This window comes from Corapipo altera, unplaced genomic scaffold (genome assembly GCF_003945725.1).
Source record: "Corapipo altera isolate COAL_440 unplaced genomic scaffold, ASM394572v1 48b, whole genome shotgun sequence".
NCBI lineage: Eukaryota > Metazoa > Chordata > Aves > Passeriformes > Pipridae > Corapipo > Corapipo altera.
The window spans coordinates 14,722,717-14,746,805 of record NW_020884884.1 but is presented as its reverse complement, the minus strand read 5'-3'; the positions used below and the strand labels follow the sequence as shown (position 1 = coordinate 14,746,805).

At 52.1% G+C, this 24,089-nt stretch overlaps 2 protein-coding genes across 7 annotated transcripts in view; one reads left to right on the top strand and one right to left on the bottom strand.

Annotated features, from left to right (window-relative positions):
- ABCC10 (ATP binding cassette subfamily C member 10) overlaps window positions 1-13,834 on the top strand; it is a 23,025-nt gene extending 9,191 nt beyond the window's left edge. For 3 of the 5 annotated variants that reach the window (XM_027641221.1, XM_027641222.1, XM_027641218.1), the window contains exons 4-22: window positions 1,105-1,332; window positions 1,543-1,699; window positions 2,393-2,532; window positions 2,997-3,076; window positions 3,225-3,396; window positions 4,409-4,507; window positions 4,741-4,930; window positions 5,287-5,364; window positions 5,750-5,941; window positions 6,365-6,500; window positions 6,890-7,085; window positions 7,825-8,168; window positions 8,328-8,497; window positions 8,793-8,953; window positions 9,366-9,619; window positions 9,938-10,083; window positions 10,563-10,651; window positions 10,849-10,961; window positions 12,986-13,501. In XM_027641221.1, coding sequence (XP_027497022.1) covers window positions 1,105-1,332; window positions 1,543-1,699; window positions 2,393-2,532; window positions 2,997-3,076; window positions 3,225-3,396; window positions 4,409-4,507; window positions 4,741-4,930; window positions 5,287-5,364; window positions 5,750-5,941; window positions 6,365-6,500; window positions 6,890-7,085; window positions 7,825-8,168; window positions 8,328-8,497; window positions 8,793-8,953; window positions 9,366-9,619; window positions 9,938-10,083; window positions 10,563-10,651; window positions 10,849-10,961; window positions 12,986-13,121 — 3,081 coding nt within the window. In that variant the 3' untranslated portion in view covers window positions 13,122-13,501. Of the gene's footprint in view, window positions 1-1,104; window positions 1,333-1,542; window positions 1,700-2,392; window positions 2,533-2,996; window positions 3,077-3,224; window positions 3,397-4,408; window positions 4,508-4,740; window positions 4,931-5,286; window positions 5,365-5,749; window positions 5,942-6,364; window positions 6,501-6,889; window positions 7,086-7,824; window positions 8,169-8,327; window positions 8,498-8,792; window positions 8,954-9,365; window positions 9,620-9,937; window positions 10,084-10,562; window positions 10,652-10,848; window positions 10,962-12,985; window positions 13,502-13,534 lie in introns of those variants that run through there. The other 2 variants (XR_003527357.1, XM_027641220.1) reach the window with 2 other exon arrangements.
- Window positions 13,835-13,842: 8 nt separating this feature from the next.
- DLK2 (delta like non-canonical Notch ligand 2) lies at window positions 13,843-23,846 on the bottom strand. Of its 2 annotated transcripts, none has more exons than XM_027641226.1 (6): window positions 23,824-23,846; window positions 21,312-21,413; window positions 19,674-19,737; window positions 17,691-17,821; window positions 16,947-17,091; window positions 13,843-16,410 (listed from the first exon to the last, which is right to left on the bottom strand). In XM_027641226.1, exons 2-6 carry the CDS (start codon window positions 21,382-21,384, stop codon window positions 15,633-15,635), a joined length of 1,191 nt encoding a protein of 396 aa, XP_027497027.1. In that variant the 5' UTR covers window positions 21,385-21,413; window positions 23,824-23,846; the 3' UTR covers window positions 13,843-15,632. The 2 variants fall into 2 exon arrangements, with proteins under 2 accessions (XP_027497027.1, XP_027497024.1); XM_027641223.1 differs by lacking the exon at window positions 23,824-23,846 and adding an exon at window positions 23,535-23,580.
- Window positions 23,847-24,089: the final 243 nt, after the last annotated feature.

Genomic DNA, 24,089 nt, shown 5'->3' with positions numbered 1-24,089 from the left:
CACACACAGACACAGACACTTAGTGCAAAAGTGTTCCAGGGTGACACAGTTTCACCACCCATAAGACAGTGAACCTCTAATGCTTGTCTTGCCCCCTGGGCTAATTCAGGTTCCCTTGCAAGTTTCTTTTCTGTGTGTAGTAGTTAAGGTAGGACTCCCAATTGCTTCCTCTAGAGATGCTTCCATACTATTGATCCAGTAACGCCATGAATGGTTAAGTGGCTTGCAGTCTGGACAAAGGCAATGATCATAGATATAATTTTATATCGCTCCAAGCTTGGCACTCTTAAATCATCTTTTCCACTGTTTTTCGCATATTTGCAGTGCCACCTAACTTGTCAAGCATTTGATTACCACTTTTTAGCATTGTATCTCTGAGGGGACACTGGTTTCACTCACAATTTCTATCACGCTTTGGAAGCATGAAACGTTAAGTCAACTTGATGTCAGAACTGTTGGGAGCTTTAAAAATATTCATTTTCCCAACAGAAGGTTATCTAGTCGTATGTGATTATGCTGGACTTTCTCCAAATATTATAAGACTGTTTTTATGAGTGAACTCTCTCGTTAGTTTTCTTTCATGTTGGCCACCAACATGTCACATTACTCTGAACATGTTGACCTGAGAGCAGAAATGAGAGGACTGCATCCTCCAGGGACACCAGAGTTGCTAGAAGAGAGCCAGCCAGGCTCTGGATACAGACTAGCTGTCAGGGCAGCACCAGGCCTGAGAGTCAGGTGTTGTTATCTCAAGATACTGTCAGGTCTATACAGGTAAATGGTATCCCAGTTGGAGCCATTAATTCCACATATCCCTTCACCTGTGTTGCACATCTTTCAGTTGGAAAGTGGTGTAATATTTTGCCTTTTCCTGAGTCGTACACAGCACGGGTGGCTGAAGAAGCTGGTGGAATGAGGGAGCACAAAGCTCCCAGTAGCTGCCACTTGAGTTTAAGTCTGTTAGCAATAAATGGTTCCTGGTATCTCTAGCCTGACCCTTAGCAGGAAACAATTGCACACCTGGCCACAGTCCAGGTGCCTGGCTGATATTTGGTGCATAGGCAGGCACTGTTTGCTTGATGTGTTTTTCCTCACTGCCTGCAGCTAATGACAGAGTTCCTATCTGGCATTCGTGTCATCAAGTATTACGCCTGGGAGAAGCACTTTGGCACCAGGATAAATGCCTGCCGGGCTAAAGAGCTGCAGAAGTTACGGGCCATGAGTTACCTGGATGCAGTGTGCGTGTACCTGTGGGCAGCACTGCCTATTGTTATCTCCATTGCCATCTTCGTCACCTATGCTCTTTTGGGTCACCAGCTCACTGCCACAAAGGTGAGTAATTGGTAGGCAGAGGTCCAAACTTGTCTTGTGCAGAGCACAGTCTACAGTGGGACTGCAGTCCTGAGGCATCTTCTCTGGGAAATAAACCCAACTTGTGACTCCCCACGGCTCAGCAGGCTCTCCCTGGTGAAGCTGTAGGGAGGATACAAGATGCAGGGATGGTACTGGTTCCAGCTCATGGTTGTTTGCTTACCTATGCAGGTGTTCACAGCACTGGCCCTTGTTGGGATGCTCATTCTACCCCTCAACAGCTTCCCATGGGTGTTGTATGGGACCTTGGAAGCCAAAGTTTCCCTGGATCGAATCCAGCGTTTCCTTGAAATCATGGACCAGGACCTGGAAGCTTATTATGCCCTAGGTAATGGTGAAGGAAGCTGCCAGGCTTGGGACCCTAGACAGTGGACATTCAGAGCAGGGAGCTGAGGTGTGAGGCCCGGGGACAGTACTGGAGGCCAGCTGGCTGTCACCCTGTGATTCAAGATGTTGTCAGAGGCAGAGTGAATACACTTCATTTCTGTGGAAAACAGGAGACAAGGCTGCAACATTCCACTTTACCAAGCATAAGCCACTGCTTGTCCCCACAGAGCCCTGCCATTAGTGTCCCAGGAGAAGCTGCTCTGTTATCTGACCAAAGCTCTTCTGGCACTGAAGCCATCAACAAACTTGGCTTAGCTGGGCAGAAAGGCTTGAGTGGCTGCCCCTCTCCTCAGCCATCTCAGCTCCCTTTCCTTCCTTCATTGCCTTTTGCCAGCTCCTTGCCATTCTTCAGCAATAATAAAACCAGGTTTATATCCTTGCAGTGTCTTCTTGACAGCTATTTGTGTCTGGTGGGAGCTGGAGACAGGAGGGTTGGAGGAAGGGAGGTGTAAGTTTAGGGGCAAGTCAACAGGCAAGAGTCTCATTCTGTTGTTGGGTCAGGGGCATTACAGCAGTGCCATGTCTGTGGTCTCATGCATTTGGGAACAAAGCTGATAGTATTTGTGATGCCAGGTGCCTTTAATTTTCTGGCCTTTTCATAGTTGTGCAATGCTGTGCTGCTTTTCACTTGCAGATGGCCCTTCAGATACTGCTACTGCCATGGAGATGCGAAGTGCGGCCTTCTCATGGATGCCAGTTGAGGAGGAAAGCACCAGGCAGCCTTTATCCACAGGCACTCTACAACTGCACATTGAGAACTTGTCAGTGAGAAAGGTGAGCAAGGACACAGGAGGTAACATGGAAGAATGACAGTAAAGAAGCCAAATAATGGAGCAGAGGTGGCATATTTGCATGTTTTCCTCATCTTAGGAGCTGTGCATCAAAATCTCTTAGTCAAGAGGCACAGGACATATCACATCTCAGAGCTGAAGGGTGCTAGAGGACATCCAGGCATGGCTTACAGACAAGATGAACCAGTTCCCTTTGCTTTCTACTATCACTGCAGAAGAGGATTGGACAGGGAACAGAGCAGGACTCTAGAGTTAACACTTTTTGCAAATTTGTGTCCTGTCATATCAGGAGTCTGATTTACTCAACAACTGTACCCAGGTCCACTGCTGAACCTGTGAGACAGTCCTAGCAGTCAGCTTCCTTACAAGCTATGTGTGTCTCAGGAAATCTGGACAAGCTGCCTTGTATTAGCACATCAGGTTGCTTCTTTTCATTTCCCTTTGCAGGGGATGCTCCTGGGGGTTGTTGGGAAGGTCGGCTCTGGCAAAAGCTCTCTGCTTGCAGCCATCACTGGAGAGCTCACAAAGTAAGTAGCCTAAAGACTTCGCCCTGCCTGGTCCTTCCATGCCACGGCAGGTGAGGACTGTCCAGTGCTATCCCTGTTTGTAGGCCATATTGATCTGCCAACAGTTTTCCTTTGTTGCCCTTTCCACCCATTTCTGATGTGCTTGCAGACAAGGTGGGCGAGTGTATATTTGTGACCTGGAGCAAGGATTTGGTCTGGCCACACAGGAGCCTTGGATACAGTTTACCACTATCCGTGAAAATATCCTTTTTGGGCGGGAATATGATGCCAGGCTGTATGAGGAGGTGGTGGAGGCCTGTGCCCTCTCCGAGGACTTGAATGTGAGTGCCTAAACTGTAAACCTGTCTGGGCCTTCTTGCAGCTTTTGCATCCAGCCTGAGCTTCAATGGGAGCGGTTCTCATTCTTTCAGAGTATAGACTGTTTTTCCAATGTCCCAATCACACAGTGTTACTCTGATTACCAATCCCAGACCATTCCTGGTGTCCTCATAATTCTTTAAGGTGTGAAGTCACTCTGGTAGCAATTTGGATGATTTCTTTTGCTGCTGAGCCAAAAGTTCTAGATCCTTGAAAGCTCTTGATCCAAAAGCTGCCTGAGGACAGGAGTTGTTCTTGCAGAGCTGATGATTTTTGGATTTTTCAGGCATAACCTATCAGCGGCTTATTTTTTTTTTGGATCAGAAGCTTCTTTGGGATCTGGAAAGGGCTAAGTCTGTGGTACTCCTGTCAGTAATACACATATCCTAAATTTAAGGCTTATGGCTGTATTAGCCAGTAAACCTGACTGTATATATGGTAGGAAGCTAGCCTTCTCCTCCCAGTTTATGAGCCAATGACTGATTTTCTCAAGTGCACTGGCAGCTCCTGTTTGCTTTGGCAAGAGCTATGAATACTCAGTAAAGGCAAGATTTTTGAGATGTAGTAGAATATGCCTATGCTACCAAATCAAGAGGAAACTGTTTATAGCCACTGAAATGCTGTAGTTTTTACTGCTAAACTGTTTGGAAGGACCCTGGCACGATTTTGATGCAGGCACAGCTCTTCCTGTCGTATAAAATTACCACATGTGATTATCTCGGGCCAGAAGTTGCTCTCAAGGGGTAGTTCAGATGTGACCACTCTGTTCTGGAGCAGAAGAGATTTTGGTTGCATAAATGCTAAGCTTGCCAGTTGTCTGTAGAATCAGTGTATAGACTGTTCCGTTGTTTAATTGTTGGTAAGGTGTCACCCTTAGGAATTACTGCCAGAGACTGGACAGGGACCCCTGTGTCCTGGTTTTGGGTCCCCAGCAGTTTCCTGTCCTTTCTAAATGGGTTTTCTTGAATGTTTCAGATTTTACCAGCAGGTGATCAGACAGAGGTGGGTGAACATGGTGTGACACTCAGTGGGGGACAGAAGGCTCGAGTAGCCCTTGCCAGAGCTGTTTATCAGGTAAATAACAAAGGAGTTATTGTGTGGCAGATCATGCCCAATGCCAAGTCAGATGTGAAGAGTCTGGAAGCACCCAGCTGTACAGGGAGCTCTGACTGCATGTCTTAAAGCACATTGTGCTAGCCTAAAGCTGCTGGCAGGGTGCCACATGGAGGTACTTGTACTTTTTTTACAGCACTGCCTGCTCCAGCAGGGCCAGGAGCTGTATCCTTGTTTTTTTGTCTCCCTCTCAGGAGAAAGAGCTTTACCTGCTTGATGATCCCCTAGCTGCTGTTGATGCAGACGTAGCCAACCATATTATGCAGAAATGCATTCTTGGAGTTCTCAAACACAAGACCAGGATCCTTTGTACCCACAGGACGGAGTTTTTGGAGAAGGCCGATGCCTTGTTGTTGATAGACAATGGCAGGATAGTTAAGACAGGTACACTGTCTGTCTTCTCAGGCATTCATTTGTGCTGGTATCTAGGAATGGCTGGAGCAAAGGTGGACACAAGGGATTAGGATTAACTAGTGGGGAATCCAGTGATAAAAGAATTTGAGGACACTGCATGTGGGCAAAGACGGAGTGGAAGAGAATGTGCAGGTGCACAGATAAAACAGGACAACCCTAGGTGTGGGGAGCTGATAAGGCAGGAGGCCATAGCAGGTTGAATGGAGCAAGAATGCAGTTGCTGCATAATGGAAGGAATGTTATGAGAGAACAAAACTGGGTCAGCAGTGGGTAGCTGGCATCTGTTCCTCACAGATGCAGAAGCATTTGCATGTCTGTCTTTGCAGGGACACCAGCTGATATCCTGCCACTTGTTGAAGCATTCCCCAAGTGCAAGGATATGGACAAGAAGCAGAAGGATGAAGGTCTGTTCCTGGCAAGCTTGAGGGTGGCTGGGGCAGCACAGCTCAGCTGACCCCCCAGACAGAACCTGTACCTGATGGCTGCTGGCCCTAGAGCAGAGCTCCCACCACCTTGCTCTGCTGTGGCAGTGCTGATCTGTGGGTGGTGTGTATACAGAGGGACAGGAGGCCCACATATCATTGGGTATTGGTCTGGAGCAGTATTTGAACCTGTTGTTCCACTTGTAGTCCAGCTTTGGATGAAGAACTGCCAGAATTAGTGCACCTGTCTTGAAAGAGGAGAGAGAAGTCTCCCTTATAGCCTAGACTTGCTCTCTTCACAGCAAGGAGTAGCTGCAGGAAGAACTTAACATCACACTGACCTTTGCTTTTGCCTCCATTCCCACAGCCCCCGATGAACAGGGACAAGAAGAGGCCATAGAGACAGAGAAAGAAGAATCAACCCAAAACAATAATCTCATTCACAAGGAAGAAGAGAAGAAAGAAGGGGCAGTGGCTTTTCAGGTGTACAAGGCATATTGGCTGGCAGTGGGCACCTGGTTGGCATTATCGATCCTCTTCTCACTGCTCCTGATGCAAGGTGAGGCAGTGGCCCAGCAGCACATTTCTTTTGACATTCCTGTCCTCTCATCTCATTGCCTGGTTCCTTGGAGTCCAAGGGAAGGAAAGAGGCTGGGGGTTTAATCATTCTCCCTGGAGCCCGAAGACTCCTTTTCTTTTCTCCAGATTAAAGTAGTTCAAGGAGCTACTTCAGTAAGGAGGGGGCACATGTGGGAATAGAATCTGGTGTCTCACTGCTACAGTTGCATTACCGCACCTTTAGCAGTGCTCTGTTGCTGCTGCAGCTCAAGGCTGTTCCCTTGCTCCTGCTCTACTACTAACAGGGGAAGACTAGACTGGGCAATCCAAAAATTGTCCAGCAGCTTCTCCTCCAGCTTTTCTGCTTCATATTTGCTGATTTAAAAGTTGAATTCCTTTTTATGTAGTGTGTCTTTCTCTGTAGCATCCAGAAATATATCAGATTGGTGGCTGTCATACTGGATCTCCAGCATATCTCAGACAGCAAATACCTCTGCGATGATCTGTTCAGCTTCCCTGCCTTCCCCAGAGCTGCTTCTCTTCTCCGTTGCTGGGCTTGTGTAAGTGAATCTGGTCTGGAGGTGCCAAAGGAAGCTGGGAACACATCCATTTTATCCTTAAGTGCATTTCCTGCAAAGATCTTTATTAAGAGCGGGGATAGATAAGCTGAGCACCTCACTGCAGGGGATGTGTGTGGCTGCTTTGACAAAGAGAATCAAAATCTCTGACGTGATGAGGTGCCCAAAGGGCTTCTGCCTGGAGCTGATGGAAGACACCTAGCTGCACAGTAATCAGTGTGTTTGTCCCAACATTCCAAAGGGATATTGCAGGAGTATTGAAGTATCCTGATTTCCCTTTGAGTATGCTCCTGGGTTCTCATGCCCTGTCTGTGAGTTTACTTTCAGGGGGACCTTGGCAGATTCATAATCTTCTTCCTCCTTTGTTCTAGCTTCCCCATTCAAGCTCTGGACACTACCCCGGTCCCTTCCAATGGCTCAGTGGATGTGAATTTCTACCTGATAGTTTATGGGAGCATTGCAGGGGCCAACTCCCTCTTCACCATTCTTCGGGCGTTCCTCTTTGCTTATGGCACTCTCCGTGCTGCCACTGTCATTCACAACCGACTGCTCCAGAGGGCTCTAAAGGTAATGGGCAGAAAGTCCAGGGCAGGCTGAGGCTCCTGCAAGCTGACATTCTTCTCATATCTGGGAGTAAGGATGTGGGAGGTAGATTAGAATTTTTTCTGGTATTGGCTGGTAGGCCTATATCCAAAAAGAGCTGCACCACAGCCGGCACAAGGGGCCAATGAGCTGGAGTTAAAAGTGTGCCCTGTTCATTCCATGGAGGGGTGTTTTATGGCTGCCACCTGCATTTGTTCACTCATTAGGTGTAGATAGACAGCCATGATAAGGACCAGTTGAGTCAAAGTAGTTTTTGCAGGATTGTAAGATCAGGTTCAGATGAGATTTGAAGGAGCCATGAAGCAAGATTTAGGGCTGATGCTGCATGTGCAAGTTAACTTTATATTTTGGTTTTCCTTGGGTCCTCAGGGTAGGGTTAGAATTAGAGGCAAGATTTGCCTCACTTGCTGCTGGTGGGCAAATATGGCATCTGAGTGACTGCTGTCTGGGTAGCTATCTGACATTTGCTACAGAAGGGCTGCTTCCTTTTACCATGTGAACAGCGTGAGTTGTTTGACTGCTAGTGGATGTGGGCTTTGCAAGCTGAGATTTCTGCTCCAGCTGAGGAAAGGAAGTGGGCTGTGGGCCCACTGTGGGCCATCCCTTTGTGGCCTTTTGTACTCCTCTTGGTGCTGGTCTCCTGCACACTGTTCTGTGGCTGGATCTCACTGCAGCTCTTACTTTCTGGTTCCCTTGTTGCCAGGCCACAGTCACCTTCTTTGACACCACACCAACAGGCCGAATCCTGAACCGCTTCTCCTCAGACCTGTACTGTGTGGATGAGAGCCTGCCGTTTGTCCTCAACATCTTCCTGGCCAACATGTACGGGTTCTTGGGCATGCTAGTGATAATAACCTATGGCCTTCCTTGGATTGGTCTGGTCTTACTCCCTCTGGCTGTACTCTACTTCTCCATTCAGCGCTATTACCGACACACATCCCGGGAGCTCAAGCGCCTTTACAGTGTCACCCTGTCTCCCATATACACTCACTTCTCAGAGACCCTCTCGGGACTGAGCAGCATCAGAGCCATGCGGGCAACACAGAGGTGAGTGGAAGGTGCAAGTGCCCAAAGAGACAGAGCTTTGGCTTTATAGGCCAGGGCCTTCCTGATGTGGAGCTGGTTATAGGGTGGCTGGAACGCCCTTGGTCTGGGGCAACAGAAATGGAGGTTGAGCGATGCAAACCTCTGTTTTGTGCCTGACAGGTTTGAGTTGGAGAATCAGCTGCGCCTGGAGCAGAACCAGCGCTGCCTCTTTGCCAGCAACACAGCAATGGAGTGGCTGGACATCCGCTTGCAGATGATTGGAGTTGCTGTGGTTACTGCTATTGCAGGAATTGCCATCATCCAGCACCAGAAGCAACTGGGAAATCCAGGTAGACTGCCAGAGATTGATCTATGTCCACTCCTAAGCTGTGGCTTAGGAGTTCCACCTCTCCTAGCCCAGAGCTGCACATTTTCCTACACTGGAGTAAGAGCTCCTGCTCCCTGTCCCTCTGCAAGTCACCCACAATGTAGTGCTTCAGCTCCTGTCCCTGCTTCTGTCATCATCCTCAAGTGGGATCCCAGACTCCAGAGTCCTGACTTTTCCTTTGCGTTTTTTGTCCGGCCACCAAGATCCCAGCTTCTTCCTTGATGGTAACATTCTTGCTTATACTTTTGTCCTCACAGGACTTGTGGGCCTGGCACTCTCATATGCCCTTTCTGTCACAAGCCTGCTCTCAGACCTCATTTCCAGCTTTACTCACACAGAGATCATGATGGTGAGTGTGGAGCGGACAGAGGAATACACTACAGATATCCCCATGGAGCCTCAGGATAGATTGATCCAGGTAAAAGCTCAAATGTGTTCTCAGGGACTGGCCCATCTTCTGGCTCTGTGCCCTGCACTTTTCCCCTGGGAAGACTGTAGTATTCCGGTGAATGGGTGGAGGGCCCTCACCCACAGAAACCACCTTGATCATGCATGTTTTACCAGTACGTCCCCTGGGAAGGATGAATCTCTGGCAGGAGTTGGTGAAGGCTGGAATGATGGGAAGGAGTAGGGGAGCAGAACAGGTGCTGGATAGCTGTGAGAGAAACACAATCCCAGGAGCAGGCTGGAGTTGGAACCGAGCTGTATGTTGGTTCTGCTCAGAAGCCAAGCAGCCATCTGAAGGGAGGGAGGGGGCTTGGCCTGCAGGGAGGTGGGGCTGAAGATGACAGTCACTATCATACCCTTTCTCACCTGGACATCCCTCTTAGGTTGCTGCTGACTGGCCAAACCAGGGGCTTTTGGAGTTCCAGGAAGTGGTTCTGGCTTACAGAGCGGACTTGCCTAATGCACTTGACCGTGTGAGCTTCACTGTTTATCCTGGAGAGAAGCTGGGGATTGTGGGTCGCACAGGATCTGGAAAATCCACCCTTTTCTTGGCCCTTTTCCGTATGGTGGAGCTGAAATCAGGCCGAATTCTCCTGGATGGTGTTGACAGCCAGCTGGTGGGATTGGAGGAGCTGAGGTATGGAGGGCTGAGCAGAGTGAAGGGGAGCTGACAGGGCCTGGAGGCTGAGAGGTGTCAGTGGTTGGATGCCAAAGTGAAGAGTGAGGAGTAAAGGACTCACTGTCAAGGCACCCTCTTGTCTGACTGTGGCAGCTTCTTATGAGTTTCTGTGTTGTTTCTGAACAGATGTGCTAAGGAAACCAGGCTGTGAATATATGACCCTTGTCTCTGACTGTAAGATTTGTAGCAAGCTAAGACACCTCATGAAAATAATAGCAGACCTTTGCTTTTCTGCAGAACCTATCCTATGAGCCTTCAGCTCTCATTTGCTTGCAGATCTAGGCTGGCCATCATCCCCCAGGATCCATTTTTGTTCAGTGGCTCAATCCGAGAGAACCTGGACCCCCAGGGAAAATGGACGGATGCTGAGCTCCATGAAGTACTGGAGCAGTGCCACCTGCGGGATGCTGTTACTCAGATGGGTGAGTTGGAACCCAGAGAGAAGCAGCTGGTGAGCACTGGTGCTGGGAGAGGAGAGAAAGCCTCAGCTCAGGGAGCTGAGGAAAAGGGGCCGGGTGGATGCCGTAGAGAGCGAGTTAGGTGAGGTCATGCTAGAAACCAGCATGGGAACAGGTCAGTAGGACCCAGTGGCATTCTCTGAGATTTAGTGGCAAGGGACCAGCAGGTGATGGATTGGGTGGCAGAATGTTGGTGATGAGACCGGTTCTCAGTGGATGTTAGAGCAGTGCCTTAGAGGTAAGCCAGGCCTTAGTTCTAGGAGAGCATGGCATCTCTGTGCCAGATGTTGCTTGTCTAAGTGTAAAGGCTACTGTTCCCAAGGCCTGGGCCTGAGCAGGATTGGGATTTTTTGTGCTACTAGGAAAACCTTGGACTGGGGGTGCTGTTTGGGACCCTGTGCACCCTGTGCAGGTGGGGTGACTGCTGATCTTGACCCCTGCAGGTGGACTGGACAGTGAGCTGGGAAAGAGTCTGTCTGTGGGACAGAGGCAGTTGGTGTGTCTGGCAAGGGCCCTCCTGACACAGGCCAAGGTGAGTGTCTTGCCTCCATTGGAGTGAGGGGGAGGGTGCTGCTGATGGCTGTCTGGGGACAGCAGAGGAGAGCACTGCAGAGTTGGAGGTGTGATGGGAACAGACATCCTGTGCTAACTTCACAGGCTGTCTCTAGGCCGGAACTGGGGTCTCTGCTGTGGTGCTTGGGACCTCCCTTCACTCTCTGTCCCTGGCAGGTGCTGTGCATCGATGAGGCCACAGCCAGTGTGGATCAGAAGACAGACCAGCTGCTGCAGCAGACCATCCGCCAGCGCTTCGCTGACAAAACTGTTTTGACGATTGCTCACAGGTATGGAGGAAGCAGCACTCTGCGCCTAAATTTGTCCTGCCACTCACAGGTAGAGGTGGCTGCACATGCCATGCCTGGGGCTCAAGCCAAACAGGGACGTCTCTGTGATAAGGTTTTTCAAGTGCAAAAGCTAGACTTTGCCTGTTGCCTTTTCTGCCGGATGCTGGGAATAACTGGATGGGAAAATGTTGTACCCAGAAACTGGTGTCAGCAAAGGGCAAAATGCTGCATTGTGTCACAGACTGCTCTTCCTGGGCACTGCCTCCTGGGATCCGTGGAGTGGATGAAACAGGCCTTGTGGTTCTGCCAAATTAAGGTGAAGAGTAATGGAGAAGTAATCTTACAGAAAGGAGCAGGGTGGAGACCGGCAGGGGTGGGGCAGGAAGCTGGTGACTCCGGCTCAGTAGAGGGCACTGCAGGACAGCCGGCGGCAAAGGGCTGCAGCCAGCTCCTGGGTAGTTCTGTTTTCCAAAATCCTGTTTTCCAAAATCCTGAGTTTTGGTCCCAGCCTGCACCCGATTTCAGTAACATAGACATTGCCCAGGCAGGACAGGACAACAGTGATTGCCCCACATCTGAGAGATTTAGTGTAAGAGTGGTCAGTGGATTGTTGCAGCTGGAGGGAGGAGGGCAAAACATGAATACCGCAGAGAAGGGGTGGATCAGCGTTAGATGGTGTTTTCTGCTCCTACTCTTGCCAAGTGGAGGAGAATTTGGAGGAGGATTATGAAATGTGTGGAGGTTTTTTTCAAAGCACAGAGGTTACCACAAAAATAAAAATCAAATGAGCAGGTGGCAGGGGCTGGTGTCCTGCACAGAAGTGGGAGTGATGGATGACAGGCAGGGTGGGCTGGGCCTGGCAAGTGAATAGAGTGGGTCTTGTTAAATACATCATGTAGGAGGGAGGCAGGAGGGGTGTGAAGGCAATGTGTTTCCTACACTAGGGATATTATACATAAATAGAATAGAAGCACAAGGGCACTGTGGGCTGAGGTGTGTGTTTGGGTTGGGTGTGGGGAGGCCACCTCTAATGGAGGAGTAATTAGAGAGGAGAACCAGCAGAGGAAGGAGTGGCAGAAGGCAAGGCAGCAAACCTGAGTTGAAGATAGCTCCAGCCCCTCTTCCACTGGATGAAGAGCAATAGGGGAGAGCAGTAAGGAGAGAGAGGTGATGATGGGGTTGTTCTGTACCCATTGTTCTTCCTTGCCATTCAGCTTTGGGTGAACCATTAATTGGATTGGGGAAATCTAGGATGGGAAATTACTCTGTACTTGTCACTTGCCCCTCCAAGTCACTTCCAGTGCTGCAGCCTGCACTCTCTTGGGATGAATGTGTAACCAGAGTCCTGAACTCCATAATGCTTTCTGCCTGCTCAAATCCTGTGCAGTGTCTTCCTTGTGACTTGCAGCTTTATAGGGCTGTAGTTCCACGCTGAACAGTGCACGACTGTGCAAAGGCATTCTTGCTGCCCTGTCTTCCCCACGCAGGGCCAGAGGTTGCTGCCCTGCTAGCAGTCTGGGCAGAACTGGGCACATATGTGTGCAGTGGGTCCTGTGGTTGGCAGTCTTGCAACCACAAATCCACTGATGGTGGTGGCATAAGCAAAGATGCAAGTCTGCTAGGGAATGACAGCTGATGCGCAAGTGCGTTTCCGCTGCCCTCAGGAGGTAGCAGGTGAGGAAATGTAGAGGCAAACAGAAGCAACTCACTAACCCCTGTGGGATTGGAGACATTTTGTGCAACCCCAGAATCAGGCATGCAGAACTTCCCTCTGCGTTCCTGGTGCCCTGCTGTGCCCAACAGCTGGACGGTATCACCATGGTCTGCTGAGAGGTAATGCATTTCAGCAGTGCACAGGGGCTCTCTGGGGAGCTGAACTGCACTGTGACCTTGAGTGCAGAGGGAGATCCTCCACAGATCCTAGTGTTGGGCATGACTTCGGCCACCCTTAACAGCAGGGGAAGCAGTATCCAGAGTTTCTCCTCAAATCCACCAACATATGTCCTGGCATTTATTGTCCACAGGCTGAACACCATCTTGGACTCAGACCGTGTGCTGGTGATGCAAGCTGGGAGAGTGGCAGAGTTGGATTCACCCACCCACTTAAGCCAGAAAGATGGCTCCTTGTTCCAGCACCTTCTGCACAGCAGGCAGCAATGACCTCCCTCCTGGGCTGCGCCCAGGCAGCCCTTCCAGCTCAGTGCCTGGCTTTCCTTTCAGCTCAGCCACCACCCCTGTCCCTGCAGGGACAGGAGCTGCTGAGGTGAGAGAAGGGCTTATTCCTGCCTGGCAGATAGCGATTATTTCTCCTCAGGGACAGAAGCACGGCGCTGTGGCCTTTCTTTTAGTAGGGAACATGCGACCTAGTGTTTAGAGTCACGCAAGCCTGGATGGTGGGATACTGCTCCCCTCTAAGGCTCCCCTTTGAGATTACAGAGGGATTTTCTACTGACTGAAGAATCAGTAACTAACTCCTAGTTTTGAGACTTCGTCTCACATATGCAATGTAAAATAAAGTGGAAACCTCCTTGTGAAGCTCAGTTATTCAGGTCCTTGTCCCTTTTCCTCCCCAGACACATACCTCCTCATGAGATACAGGAGTGGTGCCCGCTCTGCAGGAAGACAACCCTTCCTGCTCCCTTCCACTTTCTGAAGGCACTGACCTTTCCAAGCCCAGAAGGTTACACCCAGATACCTTGCTGCTTTCATCCAGTTTACAGTGGAGAAGGCCTTCCCCTGAAGGCCAGAATGCAATTACATTAAAGGCCTTTAAGGCTAGTTTATTTCCAGACCACTTCTTTAAGGAAAGCTCTCTGTCCTTCCTCCTCTGCTCTCAGCTGCACAAACCCACAGCTGTTTTCAGTTTTAGGATCTTGCTCTTCCCATTAGCACCCTTGGACTCAGTCTTAGGTTTTCCCCTTCTTCCCAACACTCTCATGGCAATGTCTAGCCTGTACACACCTTTGCTATGCTGTCCTGACTTAGGTGCCATTCCTTTCCCTGAGGCTGCAGGAGCCACCTCCACCCCTGCAGCCGCAATCTGGGTTTGCATTCTTGAGGGAAGTGATGGAGATACTCATCAAGAACAAGTAGCTCAGCAACCTGATCCACTTGGATCTGCTGAGAGCAGGAGGTTGGTGTCCAGAGGCATTTTGCAACTGAAATTATTTTATGATTCTCTGATACACTGTTTCTGGGCTTGTTTTATTTGATAAAGGTACATCATCCATCCATGTATTAAAAAAATAATCTTTCTGCTGAAGCTCCAGTCCCCTCTCCCAAGTCTCCCTCCTGCCTGAGTGCTCACTTCTCAGCTCTCTTTACACCATGTTGAACCCAGCTCTGCAACCCTACAAGCCAGTAGTAGGGTTTGGGTTATGGGGGGTTTTACCCCACTGCTTAGCCCTCTGTGCCCATGAGGTGACACAGAAGCCCCTGGCCCTGGCAGAGACACTGATTGCTGAACACCAGACCAGCACAGGCAGGAACAGACCTAGTACAAAGGCTAAGTGACATGACCAATCTCCCGCCTCTTAGCCGTGCTTTAGCAATGATGGAGAAGGCAGGATCGTGGCTGCTTCCTATGGTCACCCCAGGCTTGGTAGCTTGTCCTCACATCCACTGTGAGGAGCTTAGCCTTTGTTGTATCAAGAAATGCTACAATGGCTGATTTAAGGTTGGTGCCAGCTGCCTGCCTCAGAGTGAATGGGAGAAGAAAGGAGGACCTGGATCTTGTATTGCTCCTGAACCAGCCTACAGCACAGCTCCAGCCTTGTCCATCTCCAGTTTCACCTATGAGGACATATGAGAAGGACCAGCTCAGGCCCAGAGGACCCCAAAGGGGAGCAAATAGTGAGGCAGAAGTGCACACTGCAGAGGTGAAGGAGCTTGGTCGTCTGTGGCCAGACCAGAAAGGACGGCTTGGTAAGTCGGTCAAAAAGACCCCTGGATCGTCAGGAGGAAAGTACAAAACATTTTTGTAACCCCAAGTCTGACAGCAAGAGGAGAGGGCATCACCCAGGGCAGAAGAAAGGCATGAGGAGACCTTAGATGGTCTTCAGAGTCTCTTTGAACTGGCTCAGAACCACAAGACCAGGGAGCAAGGGTGCCTGTTTGCTCCCTAAGGACATGGCATCTGAAATGACAGCCTCAAGAAACAGCCAGGAACTACCCCATCCAGTACTGGGGCAGGGAGGCAACCATCCTAAAGGCCCCAGAAGAAATACCCCAACACCATCAGAAATGAGGACAAACCCCTCCTAGTAGTCACAGAGAGGAGTTACAAGGGGCCTGGCAGTATTTCAGCTTGCAAGAGGGCTGTGCCTTCCTCAGCACTACTTGTCCTGTTTCTGAGGGCTCCTGTCAGATGATACTGGCGCTGCATGACATGGGCTGCCTTGAGCAGCACACCACTGCTCCCTTGCAGGGCTGGCCCAACACAGCCCATTCAGGTGCCCGTGGGTGCCAGCTGAGCCAGCCTGGCTGGAGATAGCTCAGACCTGAGCAGGGCCATCACACCAGTGCTCAACACCTAGGGTTTTGTTGATGTGTTCGCTGCCCTGGAAGCCCTTCCCCCCTGCCCGGCTGGTGACAGTGTGGCTCCCCAGGATGCAGTTTGAGGGGTTTGCCAGTATGATGACCTGCCAGGGCCTGGTTCAGAGTCCTTCCAGCTCACAGCTCTGTCGTCTTCCTTGGCTCGATCAAGATGGTGTTGAGCATGCCCACCTGACACTCCTGGTCTTGGAGCTTCCTTGCAGCCTGAGAAGGGCTTTGGCACCAGTTCGACCTCTGACGGCCCCTCTGCCAGTTCCTCAGCATTAGCAGGACAGTGATGAGGACCAGCACTGCTGTCAGCACCCCGAACACCAGCACTGTCACCAGCTGGGCTTCGCTCAGCCCAGAGTCTCTTTGGGTCACCACCTCCTTCACAGAGATTTTCAACAACCCTCCCCCCAGCTCTTTCTCACTGTGGTTGGCCACGCGCCGCCCCGTGACCGCAGTCCTGACAGGCTCTGGCTGCGTCACGCCCGGCATCTCACTGGTGGTGCTTTCCACAGCCCCGCCATTCTCGTGGTTTGCAGGGTGGTAGGGTGGAGACCAGGTGGGCTCTGGGACGGAGATTTCACAGGTTTTGCCAGTGAAACGGTCAGGACACAAGCAGTCATAGTCATTGATGCGGTCATAGCACTTTGCTCCATTTTTGCACGGCTGGCTGGCACAGTCATTGATGTTGATTGTGCAGAAACGCCCTTCAAAGCCCACCTGGCATTGGCAGGAGAAACGGTTGATGCCGTCGTGGCAGGTGGCACCGTTGGCACAGGGGCGCATCAGGCAGTCATCCACATCATGCTCACAGAGAGCCCCCACAAAGCCAGCGAGACACCGGCAGGTGAAGTTGCTGGCAAAGCCGTTTTCGTCTTGACATTGCCCACCATTCTTGCACGGAGACCTGTGTGGAGAGAGCAAGGATGGGTCATGGCCCTGGAGAGCAAGCAACTTCCCTCACCCCAGGGAGGTAAACACACAGAGCCGCTTAGCATGGCCAGTGTGGTCCAGCACCAGCTCTCTCCATGGGGGCAGCTATCTCAAGGAGAAGACTGGGTGGGAAATTCTGTCTCCTTGAGTGAGAGGCTGTGGAACCTCCTCAAAGGCTGTGACCTTGCATGGGTCCACCACCCACCGGGGAAGGTCTTCAGCCAAATGATCTGATGAGGAAACATGCCCTCCTGATGCTCCCCAAAGGCATGACAGGTGTCAGCTCATCACACCTACAGCAGTGAGGGACAGGAATCTGCTCAGATTGCAACAAAGACCTTGCCCCAGCAGGACCATGCAGTGCACACTGCTAAACCAAAGCCAAAGATGATTTTGGCTTAACTCCACTAGTGCATGGAAATCCACAGATAATGAGCCAAGCTGGGCCTCCACTTGGCAGTGTGTGACCCAAAGTCAATGCTGGCTGTAGTTAACACTGCAGTGTCTCACCCTGCCTTCTCACAAGGCCCTGTCTTCATCTCACAATCCTTTCCATGGAAACCTTCTGGACACAAGCAGGAATATTCTCCATCTCGATCATAGATGCACTGAGCCCCGTTCTGGCATGGGGACTGGTGTTCGCAGATGTGTATGTCTGAGGAGAAAGAAAAAGGTGGGAATTAGGCAGAAAAGAAGGTTGATGTGGCCAATTTAGTGCAAACACAACCCATCAAACCCAGTGGGGATGGAGAAATGACAGGAGCTTCTCCCTCCTCCCTGCCAATGGGCACCTGCAGCAACAGAAGTGCAGTGCCTATGTGGTTGTGGAAGATGCTTTGCATGCCATCTCTCTGGCCAGTGGAGACCCCATGCTACAAAGGAGTCTCTGAGGCCAGAGAAGGGAGTCCATCAGCTACCTGCTGAAGGCAGGAAGCCCTGGGGGAGGCAGGGGATGCTGCTTCGAGTCCTGACACACCAAGAGAAACGGAATGAGTTCACCTGCTCCCTCTCCTGAGGCTGGCCAGTGTCATACTAGCTCTTGCCATGCAGCCAGGGAGCAGGTGCCTGCAGCCTTCCCTCTTTTGGAAGGGAATGGTTCCACCTATGGCAGCCAGGCAACATCGTATCTCCCAGGCAGCCCGAGAGGCATCACCCAGGTGGCTTCTGACTATGTTGGCTATGCTGGCTCACATATCCATGTATTGGGCTTCTGCCCTCAGCACCAGAGGCTGGGATGTCCAGCCCATGACTCACCTTTGTCACAGAACTTGCCAGCCCAGCCAGTGTGACAGATGCACTGCCAAGGCTGGTGGCACGTCCCGTGGAGACACCCCGGCATACGCACGCACTCCTCACAGTACTCGCCCTCCCAGCCTGGATCACACCTGTGGGAGGACAGCGCATAGCAGCACAATAAGACCCAATCAAGGGCTGTGGAAAAGCTGGATGTGTGTCATGAAGGGTTACTGCAAATACAGCAGCACTCAGAAACTCTCCCAAAGCCCCCCATGGACCTGCTGGCTCTCTCCTCTGGGGGAGGTCAGCACTGGGACCTCATCTGTCCAAGGAAGCAAATAGATAGAGCAGGGGCAGACTCACCCTCTGCAGCCAGGGAGGGTGGGGGGCGAGAAACAGAGCTCAGCAGCTTCACTTTTAGTGCCCACGTCCCTGTGCTTTCCTTCAGCCAGCCACTCTGTATACATCACTGCATCAGCTTGGCAATTCCTGCACCTCCCTCTCCCTGCCAGTCTGACAGGCAGAGAAAAGCCCATCCCTAACCCTGAACTCCCTGAGGGAAAGCAACAAGAGGCCCCTGAGGTCCACGTGTTTCACTGCACCCCTTTGAATTATAATGTGTGTCATTTTTTGTCCGAAGTGCATGGTAATCCAGCTCTGAAACCTTGCTTGCCATGGCTGGTGAACAGAATAGACTTATTAGCCAGTCACAAGGGCAGTACAGTGGTAAAACCTGCAGCACACAATGAGCCTTCTGGTCCCAGAAGAGTAGGGCAGTGGCAGAGGCTAAGTAAAGCCAAGCTTTACTTAGCTCGAGTGGCAGGCATCCCTCAGACATGCCAGCTCTAAGGGGGAAAGCAAGTGATAACATGATTAAAGCTGAGTGGAGGTGGCACCAAGCCACAACAAAAGCTATACTCAAATCAGCATGAAATTAAACCTAACAAAAACAACACAGTTTCTAGAGTAAGGAAGGGGATTCATTTTTATGGCTTTGGCTCATTTCAGTGCAATGTGTGATGACTACAGCTTTGTTGGGCTGGCCCAAGGCTGCACTTTCACACCTGGGCTGCCTATTGTCATTGCATGTTGTCCCAAACAGATGGGGAATGAGGAAAATGGTTAAAAAATAAATATATATGTTAATTAGAGGTCTTTTTGATGGGAATGGAGGTGATACCATGTGCCTGATAGAGTCTGGGGAAATGCATTCATACATGGACAGCCCTGAGTTTACAGAAGGCTGTGGACACCTCTATCCCCCAGTACCTGCAAGGGAGCAGGTATCATCAACTCCTCCCCTTCTCTGAAAGGCAGATGGCCAACCTAAAAATTACCAGGGAGGGGGCAAGGTAAACAGTCAAGTCTCCCTGAGCCTTGATCCTGTGGAATCTGAGCACCAGCTCAAGCTGACATGCCAGGGATCACAAATGCACTTCTGCTGCAGTAGCCCCCAGCTTGCTGGTAAGCCTGTCATGAAAACATCCAGAGATCCTCACCATAGCCCAGCCTGCTGAGAGGGGACCCCTTGATGCCCTCAGTTATGTGCATGCTGGCAGCTCTTCTCTTCCATGTCCCCAGCGAGAGCATCTCGACCTTAGCCAGTGAGGAGGCCATGCAAGCTGGCCAACTCCCATGCCTGCCCTGCTGCCTGATGGCTTTCCCCATTACATCTGAGCCTGAAGGCTGCCTCCAATCCCCCAGGCACAGCCGGGCTGTCCTAGGCTCCCATCTAGACAAAAAGGGCTCAGCAGAACAACACCGGTCAGCATGTGGAGGTGGTGACTCTGGGAGCACTGGAGCAAAGGCTGGAAGTGGCTGAGGGATCAAAATCTCCCACTCTAGAGGGTGTTAGATAAGAGGAGTGCAGAGTCATCGATTCCAGGTGTGGGTGAGTGGAGGAGGAGGCGCTTCAGCTCAGGGCAGGCACAAGAGACACAGCAACAGGGGAGGGAGAGCAGCTACAGTCAGGAGCAGCAAAGAGCCAAAGACAAGCCATACCTGCACTTCCCATCCTGGTCACAGCAGCCATGGGCGAGATTACAGCGCTCACTGCAGTCATCACCTACAAAGCAGGTAACGTTAAGCAGCTGGGTTAAGCAGAGACTGTAGATAACTCCAGATCTGCCCGTGGCCCTGCTGGCCCACAGCTTCTTTTTTCCTTCCTAAGCGCTCAGCCTACCCTTCCCCAGAGCCGTGAGGTGGGGGACCTTCCTTTCAATGACTGGATGCCATACAGGAGATGAGGATTTCACATTAACCCAAAGCAGTGATAATACTACCTTTATTGCTTTCAAAACTACTCATTTTCTGGTCATCTTCCCTACCCTCCCTCTGCTCCTTCCCTTAGATTTTGAGCCCTTCTGGGCAAGAGCTGGGGTTGCCAGTGCATTAAGGCAACCTGTGTAATAGGGACTCACCCACCTGGGACCTTGGTCCCAGTGTCTTCAAGAAGTATGGTGGGAAAGCTCAGGGTCAGGTAGTGCAAGGGGCACAAAGGGACTGAGGATGGAAATGGAAAGAATGGTTCCTCTTTATCTTGCAGGATGTTGCCATCCACAGGGGCAGCTACTGACACAAAACAGTCTGTCTAGGGCTCCTGCCCTCCCCCAGGACCCAGCTGCCAGCACTCCCTTCCAGCATGGGGAGGCAGGACTGGGCATCACATGGGGCTGGGTATCCAGTTCTGTTTATTTATTTAAAGGCCTCAGAAGCTGTAACTGAGCCATGGCCTTGCTGTGCCACTTCTCGTCCTCTGCTTGGTGCTGGCCTGCTTTCTCCAGCCAGGTGTCCCCTTTCATCTCCACCTTCCCCTCTCCCCCATCACTTGCTTGCATTTTGGCTCCACCTGGGAGCTGGTTCACTTTAGCTCCATGAGCAGTAGAACTAGAGCAAATATCAGGAAGCAGGAAGTTTCTCCAGAAGCCCAGTGCAATCCCAGGCCAGGCCCAAGAGATGAACACTCTTACCTGACTGAGCTCCTCCATCCGGAACTGAGACAGGTTAAACCCCCCGTGCCAAGAGCAGTGCTCAGGCTTTCCCCAAGCAGCGTTTTGTGCTGCCTAGGAAAGCAAGCGGGAGAAGAAATCCTCCATGCATGTGATTTTGCTATAGTGAGGCAGCAGGTCCCACTGCTCAGGACAAAAGCCTCACAAAACAAGCCACTGTGGAGCTGGAGCAGCATCCTGGGACTGCTCAGCCCCAAGCCTGGGTATCATCACCTTTCGTATTTGTAATCATCTCTCCTGGCAGGGGGACAGTAAACTAATCTTTGGGAAGGAATTTTGTCTCACTGGATCCAGGATTAGCTGTTCAGTTTTGGGACCTTCTTTCCCCTTGCCCTGCCTCCCCAAACAGGCTCATCAGTTCAGGAACCCATTCACACTGAGATAGAGCAACAGGATTACCTCTCACTGCCAGTCTGCTCAGGCACTGCCACCCCTGTGGTCACCAGAGCAAGGGTCTCTAAAGTTGCCACCAGTCACCCCCCAGGTGATCAATGACTGAGCAGCATTTTCTGCTCTTCCAGGTCAAGCCAGTTCTATTTTGCATGGAAAACTGAGGAGACTTCAGTGATGCCAAGGACAGGTTTGGAAAGATGCATATAAAAGAGAACGATGCATTTCTACAGAGACTCACCTTGCACAAGCTGGTGATGGGCCAAGAGGATCCAAATCAAGGACATGAGCTGGAGACAGAAGCTCCTGAGCATGGTCAGTGTGGCCCCACCGAGATGAACACCTACAGAGAGAAAAAGAGCAAGCTCAGCAAAACCCCTTGGCTCACACCACAGCTTCACTTCACACATCCCTTCCTATCTGCTACCTGGGAGTTTTGAGTTGAAACATACGGTTTTGTACAGACTTGTCACCACACTCCTCTCTGTCCTTCTAGACTCCTTCCTCTAAGGTAGTGTTGGAGCACTAAGAATCAAAAAGCCTTTAAAAATGTATGTACAGGAGAACTGAGTATGCACATTCAATCTTGAGTATGTAGTAGCTCAAGTTGTTGCACCACATCTTGGAGCACCTGCCCCTGCTAGCTGCTGTCAAGAGAGCAGAAACCTCCAGAAATACCAGCCCAGCTGTGGAGACCTTCATCTTCCCTCCTTAGATCTGGGAGGCTCCAGCTTCACTTTAAATGAGGTCCCTCCTATGCATTTTTGAATGAATAGATGGGCTGAGTCTTTTTTACAGCACCTAGGCTGCTATTTGAACCCTGCAGGAGATTAGGCAGTCAAGTAAGATCTAGCAGATGAGCAGGCAGCCCTCCTCCATTGTCCAAGCAAGAGAGTGAAGTGACAAGCACTAGAGCTGGGCTGCAGCCCCAGGGAGGAAAGGCAAACACGCACCTCTTAGGTGCAGTCCTTTTCCTCAGCTGTCCTGCAGAGAGCCCCGTCAGCCCAAGGTTCCTGCACCCGTCTATTTTCTGACTGACTCCTGCCCTCTCAAAGTAACATTAAATACTTTCCAAAAATGCTTCATTCCCTCCCAGCCTTCTGGAGTTGTTAAGGGCAGGAAATTCGAGGGTGATATCATAAATATATTACTGTAATGAGATGGGAGGGGTTAAACAGTTCTGCTAGGAGAATGGTGAAGGTATGAAGCAGACTCTATCCAGCTGCGTGGGTGTGATGAACGGGGGCCATTCCACTTTCAGCTTGGCTTTTTAGGTTGGAAGGTTGTTCTGGGTCCATAGTTGCATGAAAGACTTCTCAGATGGGGCAGAAGTCCTCCCACCCACCTATACATACACATGCATTGCAGGAAGAGGTTTTGGGGTCCCTGCTAAGAGCTTCACCTGTCTAAACCACAGCTCTCAAACGCAAGGATGTTGCTCTAAGCATCTCTCCAGCAAACAAACCATCACCTATGAAAGATGCAGCATTTTCAGAGGGGCTACAGAATGTTATTGTCACTGCCCCAGCCAAATCCCAGCACAGATCGCTGTGGAACCCACAGTTCCCTTGTCACCATGCTTGCAGGACCTGCCTTTGCCTCCTGCCCCTAAACACTGGGTAGTGGCAAACAGCTGCTGCATTTCAGGGAAGGGTGAAGCAATTCCTATGAAACTTATAAAATAATTTAGGGTTGAAACCAGTATTATGTTCCTTCAGGACTGTGAGGAGCATAGCCTCCGACCGCATGCCATTGCAAAGGCAGTTTCCCCAATGGCTCCCCACTCGAGGCACAGCCTCTCAGACATCCTGACATAGCCACCCCATCTCCCCCTCGGAGCTGCCCCAGACCCCGGCATCCTGGGGGGCAGCTGGTGCCCAAGAGAGGTGTGAGCAGCTCCCACCGGGCAGGCCTGGCTTTGAGTCACCGGGACACGGCAAGGGAGCTCCCCCTGTCCCACTTCTCCGCCTGCGCCTGGCCGAGTTGGGGGCTACCAGCGCTCCAGGGGCTGCGAGGACGCCTCTGGGGTCTATTAACCTCCCCGTTGGGGGTATTAGGGACCTCTGTATGGTTGGGGGCTACCAGGGACAGCCCCAGGACGGGGGCTATCAGACCTTGTCTCTAGTCTGAGGGCTGTCGGGACCACTCCAGACTGGGTGTCCGGGGGCAGGGGTGGGAACCCGGAGGATGCCGCGCCGCTGCGTCTCGCTGCTCCTGCCCCCCCTTCCCCCTTCCCCCTCATCCCGCGGCTTTGGGACCACTCCAAGCCCCGGTGCCCCCTTCAGGGGCACGGCCGCGGGGGTGCCCTTCCCTCCACCCCACCCCACGGCCGTCCCCGGAGGGGAGGCTACACGGAGCCCCCCCGGTCCCCCTGCGGCCGGGGCGGCGGCGGAGAAAGGGGGGGCCGGCTCGGGGGGCTGCGGGTCCCTGCAGCGCCGACCCCCGTCGGTCCCCCTGCTCTCACCTCGGCGACGCGGCGGGTCGTGGGGCTATCGCGGGGCGCGGCGGCGGGGGGCGGCCATGCCCGGTGCGGCGGCGGCGGGGCTGGGGAGCGCGGGGCTGCGGAGGGAGCTGCCGCCGCCGCGTGTGCCGCGCCGCTCCGCCCGCCGCCGCCGCCGCCGCCGCCGAGCAGCCCCGGCCGCTTGCCAGCGGCTGCGTGTGCCTGCACATCCCCGCTCCCTCCCCGGGACATCCCGCCTCCCGCCGCCCCAAACCGCAGGCAGCCCCCGACCCGGCCCGCCCTGCCCGCTCACCCCTGCCCTGCTCCCGCCGCCGGGGGCGAGGGGGGGTCGCAGCACGGCCCGCCCGCCCACCACCACCCGGGGGGCTGCGTCTGCGAGGGCTCACCGGTACCGTCCCCCAGGAAGGATCCGCAGAGGGTGGAGGGGTGTCCCGGGCTGCCGCCCCCACCCCCCGGGACGCGGCCTTGCTGGGGAGACCCCTGCCCTGGGCTTGGGGGGGCTGCAGCGCTCTCCCCTCTGGCTTGGGTAGAGCTCGGTTCTGCTGCGGCCGACCTCCC

What these genes read in the sequence shown, in the direction of transcription:
- DLK2 (XM_027641226.1), bottom strand. Translation starts at nt 21,384, where the DNA reads ATGCTCAGGAGCTTCTGTCTCCAGCTCATGTCCTTGATTTGGATCCTC. An exon ending in GACCAGGATGGGAAGTGCAG is followed by an intron (nt 17,822 to 19,673) that starts GTATGGCTTGTC and finishes GTCCTCCCACAG; the next exon opens with GTGTGATCCAGGCTGGGAGG. An exon ending in TGGCAAGTTCTGTGACAAAG is followed by an intron (nt 17,092 to 17,690) that starts GTGAGTCATGGG and finishes CTTTCTCCTCAG; the next exon opens with ACATACACATCTGCGAACAC.